The 11170-nt window shown below is 33.2% G+C and overlaps 2 protein-coding genes across 2 annotated transcripts; one reads left to right on the top strand and one right to left on the bottom strand.

Annotated features, from left to right (window-relative positions):
• Positions 1-236: 236 nt before the first annotated feature.
• Positions 237-2184, bottom strand: LOC140872649 (uncharacterized). The gene is made up of 4 exons (XM_073275537.1): positions 1476-2184; positions 1229-1356; positions 686-1064; positions 237-622 (listed from the first exon to the last, which is right to left on the bottom strand). The coding sequence occupies exons 1-4, from the start codon at positions 2182-2184 to the stop codon at positions 237-239; spliced, it is 1602 nt and encodes a 533-aa protein (XP_073131638.1).
• A 4594-nt stretch (positions 2185-6778) lies between these two features.
• LOC140872592 (uncharacterized) lies at positions 6779-10133 on the top strand. Its single transcript, XM_073275481.1, has 4 exons — positions 6779-7062; positions 8818-9327; positions 9595-9741; positions 9846-10133. The coding sequence occupies exons 1-4, from the start codon at positions 6958-6960 to the stop codon at positions 9912-9914; spliced, it is 831 nt and encodes a 276-aa protein (XP_073131582.1). The 5' UTR covers positions 6779-6957; the 3' UTR covers positions 9915-10133.
• Positions 10134-11170: the final 1037 nt, after the last annotated feature.

Raw genomic sequence — 11170 nt, 5'->3', positions numbered from 1 at the left:
AGGCTATCAAAGCGAAACACCACCAATACTACGACCAGAACGTGTATGTCTCTTCTTTGTAAATCCACGGATGATTGTACTTCATTCATCCTCTTCTTCCTATGGAAATATAAACATAGTGTATGTCAATAGTGTGTGTCATATAATCTATGTTAGAAAGAAAAATAACTAAGAAATCAAGACATATAACTGCACTAAACAGTAAGACTGCTTCAAGAAAAAGTAAAAAAAAAAACCTATTCTATAGCTTCTTTGCAACTGCGTCTATTATGCCCTCGCTTACGACAATGACCACACTTTGCAACACGTGTTTCAACCTGGGACGGTATCCTCTTAGTCTTCCTACGGCCTGGTTGACTGCGTACATCAGGAGCATTGATTATAGATCCTTCACTAATACTATCCTCATTCATGTCAAATGTAGGTATGAGATTAATAATTCCTTTGTATGCTTGACGATACATATCAATGTGAAAATACCGATCACAAAAAGAGTAGAGCGACAAATACTTCGACTTAATAGCTGCACAAGAATGCTTGCACGATAACATGTTGATCTCCCAAGCTCTACATGAACAACTCCAATCATTCAAATCAACAGCAAATGTTTTATCACCATTAACTACCTCAAATTTCCAACCACATTATCAGTGAACTATCAAGTTTCGAGATTCAATATATGTACTTGTAAGAGTTTTCTCCTTCTTTGTTCTTAATTCTTGAACCATGGCGAAGGTTGTTTCACGACGCTGGTGAATCATGTTCATGATTTGAACACGTATACGATCCACCATACCCACAATTGGAAGATAACGTGCTGGTTTAACCCAATTATTCCAACATTCAGCCATGTTATTATTCATGACACCCCAATGTTTTCCACGAAATAAAGCATTCGCCCAACTTTCAGGTTCTGAATTTGTAATAAACTTTCTTGCAAGAGGCATGTATTCTGAGATATTGTTAATGTGTTGCATAAACTCCTGATGAGAAGGGGCATATGCAGGCTTTTTAAACACAAAAGACCAATGCGTCTTGTTGTGTAGCGGATAGCTTCGCATAACCTACAATAACAACAAAATTAATGCATTATTACATTAAAATAAAAAATAACAGACTTCTAGAAATTCATATTGCAAATAATTACTAACATGCTTCACAAAATTATCTACCAAGTGCCTCAAACAATAAGCATATGGTGACTACCAGAAAATAATAAATTAACAACCTTGATGATACCAGAATGTCTATCAGAGAAGAAGGTGAAATTTTCGAACCCCCTGATATGTTGTGAAAGCAGAACACTTTTCAAATTAATACAAAACCATTCCCAATTACAATCATTCTTGGCATCCACTACAGAATATGCCAATGTAAAAAGATCATCATTAGCATCCTTTCCCACAACAAGTAGGATGCTACCTTTATACTTGTTTTTGATATGAGTGCCATCCAAAAAAAAATCATTGGTCTACAATCCGTGGCAAAACCACCGGCAAATACATTGAAACAAATGAATAAACGTTTAAATTTATTAGTTAAAGCATCAATCTCGTACTCTGCCACACTTCCTGAATTTGTTTCTCGAACATTACTACAATACCATCTCAACTTATCATAACAATCCTTTTCGGTACCATAAATATCATGCATCGCTAATTCCTTGCCCTTCCAAACCTTGCGGTACTCTAATTCTACTCCATAATCCCTACGTATATCTTTCAACAATAAATATGGACGATAAGATGGCTTTGCCCTTAATTTTTCTTTCATCAAATTTGCAACCCAAGTTGCATCAGCTCTTGGATGTCCTCTGCCACATAAATTATCTTCTCCACATGTAAGTTGTAAATTGCATTTTCGAATACCAAATAGATTGTCTGCTTTATGTCTAGAAGCATAAATTCTCCATTTGCAATTTACTTCACTACAAACAACATTAATTTTCTTGCTATCATTTTTATTATAACAAAATGACCGTCGAGTTGCAACAGAATAATTTTTAATATACGTTCGAAATTCTGTAGCATTCTTAAATGCCTGCCCTTGCCCGCGAATGCAATGCAACCAAGATTCAAGTGAATTTTGTACGGGGGCTTGTTCAACCTCATTATCACTTCTAGATTGTCTGTCATCTTCTTCAGCCCTTAGGAATTTAATATTCATAAATTCAGAATTCAACATACTACGACAAATGTATTGTACATATATAAAACTACTACTTCGAACTTAAAAAAATGTAGAAACAATTTCATACGCACCATCATGATTGAAAAAAGAACTTAAAGATGTACAAACAATTGTACCAGCTCAATCATGTTTCATAAAGGATTAACCAACTAATATAGAGTTATAAAATTAATATTTTGAACTAAAAGATGTATAAACAATTTCACGTGCAAATTCATGCTTCACATGAATTACAGAAGCAAACCGATTATAAAAAATCAACACTAATAAGGTCATAGGGCAGAATAAATGAATAATGAAGGAAAAAATGTATTTTACCTCTCCATATTGAACCCTCCTCGAATCTGGTCTTTCAACTCAACCCTCAATTCGATCACACTCAGCCTCATACACATGCGAAGATGGATCATATTACGGACATCATCGTTATCATTTAAGGTAACGTACATCTTGTGCTGGGGAGTTAGGTATTTTAATGACATAGACAGATGATTTATTTCTTCATATTTGCTGGACAAGCTAAAAAATATATCCTCCAAACTACATCCACTAAAAATTGAGATGACAAAAAGTTGACCTTTGCACTTACAGGTACCTAAAAACGCAAGGTAGGAAGAAGACCCAACTCCAGATTTTATTCTACCGACAATAGGGCTTTTCTCCAATTAATCAACAATGAAACCTGCTTCAAACTTCTTTGATTTTTCGTAGCGTTCAGCCGAGATTGTGTTACAAACCTCGAACTCGACTCCTAAAAAACGAAGATGGATTCCAGAGTTCCAATTTAGGGTTGCTTATCGTCTGCCTTGTTGCCCAATTTTTCGACGTTTATGAGAATTCTTGGGTGGGGATGTCAAGAAAAATTGGGGATATGGTAAAATGAGTAGAAATCGACGGAAATAGGGTGACCCTGAAAATGGGAAAATTGATCGAGAAGAAGGTGACGATGATGAGATTTAGGAGAGAGGAGGGAGTTGGAAATCGTGATGTAGATAAAAGGAATTGTATAAGGGTGGTATAATGTATTTAGGGAATTTAACTTTTAATTTTTAATGTATTATGTATTTAGGAAGTTTAAAATAAGAAATTAATGAAATAGGTAGTGCAAACTCATTTTTTTTGACGCAGGGACTGTCCACAAACTTTTGTTTGGTCATGGGTATTTTATCACAATTCACCCTAATAATAATAAAAAAAAATACTTTTTTTTTAAAAACGTGCACACAGAGTTAAAACCGAAAACCCCCTATTTTTTTAAAAAAATTCAAGCACCTAAACTTTAAATATTTGGAAGGCTTGTTTCATAAAAGGATCAAAAAACTGAGTCAAGCATTAACAAATCATATTTTTAAATTGAAATGCTTCAAGAAGAATTCCTTTAAATATCTGCGTAGATACGTTTGATTAACGTATAAAAATTATTTTGGATACGACACAATAGATTTAAAACTTGTTTTTAATAATTATAACATTTTTTTAAAATTTGTGGTAAATATATTTAGGATTATATTATGATTTGTCATTATCAGTGAGATATTTATCACCTATTATGATTGGTGATTATTTTACTAAAAAATTTAGGAAAAAAAGTAATATGAAAAATAAATATTTTATATTTCTATCACAATCGTGCACACTTTATTTCACATAATATTTTAGTGTACATATTATTGCTGACTCGTTACTTCTTAGGAAGACTCGTAACTTCCCAACATAAATGAAGCATTTCTTTATTTTATTCCTGAAGATCCCATTTCTTTATTTTATTTAAAAAGGAATAAAGAAACAAATTTTTTACCTTCTAAATATCTAACTTTTGACCACTTTTTAAAACTAAAAAAAACTGATAGGAGTGTATTCAATATAGGAGATTTGATAAAATTTTTAATTATTTTTATAGATTTTAAAAATTTACAGGTATTCAATCCAATTTTTGTATACCCTATTAAATTTTAGGAGTATTCAAAACAAACTTTTGTAGAATTTTTAAAAGTCAAGTGATATTCTAGATTAACTTTTAGAAATTTTGCAAAAGTCTGTGTATTCAAAACTTCATTATACTTTTAACAACTTCATATAAAAGTAAATTATCTAACCTGAATGCTTCCAAGGGATGTTTAAGTTGGTGGAATAAGTGTGCACATCCCTCGATTTACCCTCCGCATGAGTCAATGAGCCTCTGATTCATGTAAAATGGGGTCCCCTTCAGGGTCAATCTTTTTTTAAAAGTTGGTGGAGTAGGTGAACTCTTGGCCATAAATCAGAAGTTCGATTCCCCTTGCCAATACCTTCTTGGACTAATCTGTCACACATGGCTTGTCTAATATGGTTTACCCGACTAGCGTAGTTTGCAAGCTATTGCGTTAGTCCGTAGTTTACTCAGAGCACACCAAAAAGTAGCGACTGCGAATTCCCATGTCAAAAAAAAAAAAATTATCTAACCTGAATATTTGCATGGATTTCTAAAACTCACATATAATTTTTTTTCTTTTTTTTTTCCTCTCTCCCAGCTCACATCTCATCTCATCGCATCTTTTCTCCTCTTTGTCTCATTCTCTCTCCTTTTTAAAATGTATTCTACTATTTACACTAGTTAATTATTTCCTTTTGTCTTTAGATTTTTTGATACTTTCTAAATTATTAATATTTCACAAATTGTTTTTACAATGGTTTGCACTCAAAATCAAATTATAATACTGTGTTTTTAAATAAAATTATTACAAAAATAATAAAAAAATTTCGGTCTATATATAAAATCGAAATTCATAAATAAAATTTAATTTTTTATTAACTCTTTGAATAAAATTATTATTTTTTAATTTTTTTCGTATTTCAATTATTCTGTACACTATAATATTTCTATTAAAAATTATATTTTAAAAATAAGGTATAATTAAAGATACAAAATTCATATAATTTCATGAAAATTTTTACGAATGTTTATAAAAATCTTGCAAAAAGTTTGTCAAAGTCCATAAAATTGGGAGGGCCTATGCACCTTCACCCGATGTGATTTTGGCCCTTCATTGGCCCGGGACCCACACAATTTGATGTGGGTCCCGGGCCAATGAAGGGCAGATGCTGCACCGGGTGTCCTACACCCGGTGTAGCATAGTCCGAGCCCATAAAATTTTGTTTGCAAATATGTGAGATAGTACATATAAATCTATTTTGAAATCTGTGAGGTTTTATGAAAGTCAACAAAAATCTATCAAATCTAAAAGGGGTAACTTACATTCACCTTCCCAAATTGTTTTTGATTTTGGCATTCATTTTTCTGGCATGTTATAATTTTACAGTTGATAAAAGAGGGTTTAGTACATGCCGCCCGTAGGGCACTACCCTGCGGATGACGTGTAACCCCATGATTGGTTAAAATTAGGTATAATTAAAGATACAAAATTCATATAATTTCATGAAAATTTTTACGAATGTTTATAAAAATCTTGCAAAAAGTTTGTCAAAGTCCATAAAATTGGGAGGGCCTATGCACCTTCACCCGATGTGATTTTGGCCCTTCATTGGCCCGGGACCCACACAATTTGATGTGGGTCCCGGGCCAATGAAGGGCAGATGCTGCACCGGGTGTCCTACACCCGGTGTAGCATAGTCCGAGCCCATAAAATTTTGTTTGCAAATATGTGAGATAGTACATATAAATCTATTTTGAAATCTGTGAGGTTTTATGAAAGTCAACAAAAATCTATCAAATCTAAAAGGGGTAATTTACATTCACCTTCCCAAATTGTTTTTGTTTTTGGCATTCATTTTTCTCGCATGTTATAATTTTACAGTTGATAAAAGAGGGTTTAGTACATGCCGCCCGTAGGGCACTACCCTGCGGATGACGTGTAACCCCATGATTGGTTAAAATTAGTGGGTTTCACGTGGGACCCATAGATTTTAACCAATCATGAATCGCCACGTCACCCGCAGGGCACTACCCTGCGGGTAGCATCTACTCAACCATAAAAGAGATAAATGCATAAATTGTAGGAGAAGTGAATGCAAAGAACCCTTTAAAAAAAAAACTGAAAATGGTTAAATTTCTGGATTGATAAGTATTTCCAATAATAATTGATTTTTCTGGAAGTTTATGTACCCCATACTCGCTTAAATCAATATAACATTAAATACATTTTTTTAAAAGGAAATTGATTTTTCTGGAAGTTTATGTATCCCAAACAATCAAACAATAATATTGTTATAAAAATATATTCAAAAAAAATCTTATGAAACGATTTTATAAGTTAATTTTATTAGATAAATCTCATATTCAACATAAATCATCAAAAAATATTATTTTTTTATGTCAAATATATTGTTTTTATTATGAAGCGAATTCATTTATCTCAATGATATAAATTTAATCATATGTATTTTCAACACATCGACAATTAAAAAATGATATTAAAATTAGCTCAACAAGATGACTATTCAACATCACCACTAAAATCACCACTAAAAAAAACCAAACAAATTATGAACTTTAATAAACCAAATTTCACGAATTTCCTTTAATAATAATATAATATAATAATGTACAACAACGAGCAGCAAGTAAAATCAAATTTCTCCTTCAATTTTGAGCTTCCTTCTGCAGCGACTCTGTTTGATTGATACCCATAAATAAATACACACACACCTCCCCACCATTAATGCCCCATCTCTCTCAGTTTACCCATACATTTGGATTCACGCACTGTGTGTGTTTTGGGTCTCTCTATTTAGTTTTCACAGAGCAAAACAAGAAATACTGTTTAGTGAATGTATGCAGAAACAGAGTTGATGTTCCAGCACTTTCAGAACTTCCCTCAAGAAGTTCAGCAATTTGATGAGTTTTGCTGCTCGCAAAAGCCCAATGCTTCGTTGGTAAATTCTCTCTCTCTCTCTCTCTCTCTCTCTCTCTCTCTCTCTCTCTCTCTCTTTTGTTTTTGTTTTTTAACAAAAAAAGGTACTTCTTTTGTGTGTGTGAATTAATGATGTTTATTTGGGGTGTTTTTGATTCCTGGATTAATGCTGAATATCTCGTTTTGGGTGAATTTCAATGGGTTCTTTTTTGGAAGACTTGGGAGTTCAAGTTGGGTTAATATGCAATGCACCAGCTTCTATTGCTTTATTGATAAATCACGGGAAGGAGTAAATGGGCATTTCAAGATTTTCTTTTTTCCTTAATATTTGGTGGTTATAATTGAATTTGTGTGTATGTATCTTCGGATACTAATGAGAAAAGAAAATGGTAGCATGATAAGAACGAAGAAGGCAAGAACCACTATTTCCATCTGACAACTGGTAAAGTTGAAGGCAATTTAATAAAGAAGAAAAAGAAATGTTTTCTTTGTTTAAAGATTTGGCCTTTTTTTTTAAAAATATCTTTCCCTTAAAATTGTGATCAAACTGCGCAAAATGGAAAGCACTTCGATTTCTTTATTCTGCCCGTTCTTCTTTCATTAAAAAATGAAAGAAATATGCTGTGTCTCATCTTTTCATTTCACATAATTCCACTTTGTTAAATTTGTTAACATTAATGCTAAACAAGCTAATCTACTTTTCTCGGTTGTCAATATTGTGAAGGATTTTTTATTTTTCAGGGGTGATTTCCATTTCTCGGAGAAGCTTTTTGTATATTTACCTTTATTTTTCATTTACTAGAGGGGTTTAATTTACAGTTCAATGTTTTGTGTTTGAGTTGGTTTTTACCCAAAATTTCCAGAAAGTGGCAACGTGTAGTGAGTGGCATATATGGTTTGTATAAAATCTCAAGTAGGTGACAATAATGTCTAGTGACCAGTAACTTTGTTCACGCTTTTTGGCTGCTTCTTTTGTGTGAATTTTCTGGAAAGCCACCTTGTTTTCCAATTAAAGTTTATATATGTGACATGTACATTTTTCTTCAAGCACTTGAACTATTTTATAGTATTTTCCATTCCCATGGACCACATTTTTACTGCTTCTTTGTATTTCTGAGCCAGCTAACCATTTTTCAAATCTTCCGCTTGCTCGGTTACCTTACAAGTTCATCTCATGTTCCACGTTATGAAAGACCTATACTGATTTTAAAAAATGAAAGAAAGAAGTATCAGCCACATGTCCCATAATCCATCCGTAATATTAGACTTTTATCAAGATATGGTAAATTGACATCTAAATCATATAGTGGAGGATGTCACATGAAGTTTATCACAATAGTGCGTGGTTCAAAATAATTTTCGCGTCTTTTTGTTTTTGGACCTGCTAGCTGAGGCTCTAATAGAGGGACTCAGAAATTTTCACTCAGGAACGGTTAAATGTCTTTTAGGAGCAAAAACTTTTATTGTTATTAGTTCAGTTGCATACAAACTTTGTAGGTCTTATCATTTAGAAGGGGTGAATGCCTTTTGTCGCCTCGACTGGATGTCCCTGGTTTCTGATGTTAAAAACTGGCATATTTGTATTAAGCTACTTGTATGTGTTGACCTCGGTGACTAATCTCAATATGAGGCGACCTGAAACTTGTTAAAATGGATGATGATATGATTGCGGACTCGCTTGCTTAGTTTATTTAATAATTATCATCAGCATGTCAACTTCTCCAAGTTGGAAATTGTTGAACTTTTACAAAATTTGTGTTTCTGATTGTTAACGTAGGATGTACAAGGCAACCTGGTTCCGACATCCACTATATCTGAATACTACCTTCAAGGAGACGGGGATCTTTTCAAGGCTCCAGAGCCTGTAATCGAAGAACAAGTGATTGGAATCGATCCAGTGGCCGCTGCCATTTTTTGTGAAGAAAATGGCATGTCCCAACAACCATTGACTGAGTTAGATATCGAATCATCAATCGAGAGTGGACCCCTTCTCAATGAGGTATTCTATGAGTGCCAGAGGGATCTTTTGGCTAAGGAAGGAGATGAAACCCATCTATCTGAAGTCCTCAGCATCATGGGTCCTACTGTCAAGACAGATGAAAACAATAACGCCCATGAAAATTTGCTTGAAGAGAGTTCTTTCCAAAAGAGTATCAGTTCAAGTTGTCTGAGTTCATTGGAGAATGTGCAAGAGGCTCCATTGAAGCCTAGTTTTCTTGATTTTCATGTTATGGATTTTGGGGATCTTAATGGGATTCGAAGATCGTTCAGCGAAGGAGACTTGAAGGTTTGAATTTGCTTGTTGCTCTAATATATCTTTCTTGACATGCTTACCAATCATACATAAATTTCAGCTTCCAGTTTTCTTACACACTTCTATGAAACTCCTTTAATTTTCAATATCTCTACAAAATTTGAAATACCATCTAAATATTAGGAAATATCAGGTTTTGAATTTTCATCCATTAGTTTCGTGTCTAATCCTGATCTGTGAAATGCATGTATACTCAAAGAGATAGGGAATGATTTTATTTATTCTACATTTTTATGACAGGCTACCGATAATGGAAATATAAACCCGGGGAAATCCCCTCTGGGGCAACCGGCGTGTACGAGCAGTTGTCCTTACGAAGATCGCAAGGAAAAGCTCTCTCGATACAGGAGTAAGAAGTCCAGAAGAAACTTTGGCCCAAAAATCAAGGCGAGTTCAAAACCATACTTCAAAGAGTGTTCAACCTGAAAGAGATCACATTTCCAGAAGGACTACATATTTACAAAACTCATTTCCTCTTTTTTTTGTTTCAGTATGCTTGCAGGAAGGCTTTGGCCGACAGCCAGCCAAGAATCCGTGGGCGATTTGCAAAGATTGAATAACTCGAAAGCAGTAAATAAGAATAAACGTTAAAGGCGTCGTATCGTAAGATCTTAGACATAAAACGAATCTGTGGTAACTTTAAATGGCGGAATTGAAGCCTAAGGATGGGTCTGCTTGCTGACTGCCATGTTTCTTGAATACTAGAATAACCTATGATGTAGATCAAACGGCATACAAACTATGTACATAAGTTTTATGTAAAAGCAGAATAAGAAATATCTCTGTGGAGTACTATGTTAAAACTGTTTGAATACAACAATTATTTAGCTAGGCTTTAGGAGATGATAATTTTAGGTCCTATTTTAAAGTTGAGCTTATAAATCATTTGGATAAAATAAACTGCCGCAAAAAGGGTGAAAAACCTTAGATAATGTTTATACAGAGATCATGATATTTTCCGAAAAGAGATCAAGATACCAGAAAAATAAACCAAAATCATTCTATTTTGAAGTTGATCACCATTCACCACAGCCTTAATTACATACGTCATGTTTCTGTTTTATTTGTCTATAATATCATACAAATTCATGTGAGACGGTCTCACATGTCAATTTTGTGAGACCAGTCTTCTATTTGGATCAAACATTAAAAAGTATTATTTTTATGTGAAAAGTCTTACTTTTTATTGTAAATATGAGTAGAGTTTACCAGTCTCACGAATTATTCGTGAGACCGTCTCACAAGAAACCTACTAAAATATATAGGTTTATAATATATTTAGCAATATTTTGTTCTATATTTTATTTTTTTCTTATTAATCATGTCTTGAAAAACAACCATCTTTTGAATGAACTAAATAAAGATAAAATAAAAAGATTTTTATATTTGTTTTTTTAATGCTTTGCTTGTTTTTTTTTTTTGTTTTTTAAAGTTTTGTGGAAAAAAAGTTTATATAATCAAGATGGAGTGAGAAATTTTTTTTTTGTTTTTGTTTTGTGGACATAAAATTTGTAATTGATTTTTAAATCATTAGACCATATTTGCATTCGTTTCTAGTATTGTCGGGATGTTTTCAGAGCATGATGAGCAAACATTTACTATCATGCATAGATTTTAGGTAAAAACTCCTATGAGACGGTCTCAAGGGTCATTTTTATGAGACGGATCTCTTGTATGAGTTATCCATTAAAAAGTATTACAATTTATGCCAAAAGTATTACTTATTATTATAAATATGGGTAGGGTTGACCCGTCTCACGGATGAGACCGTCTCACAGGAGTGTTACTCTAGATTTTATTGGATTATTTAGGTTTT

Source organism: Henckelia pumila, unplaced genomic scaffold (assembly GCF_033568475.1).
Source record: "Henckelia pumila isolate YLH828 unplaced genomic scaffold, ASM3356847v2 CTG_466, whole genome shotgun sequence".
NCBI lineage: Eukaryota > Viridiplantae > Streptophyta > Magnoliopsida > Lamiales > Gesneriaceae > Henckelia > Henckelia pumila.
The sequence above is the reverse complement of the archived record's forward strand: the minus strand, read 5'-3'. Positions and strand labels throughout refer to the sequence as shown.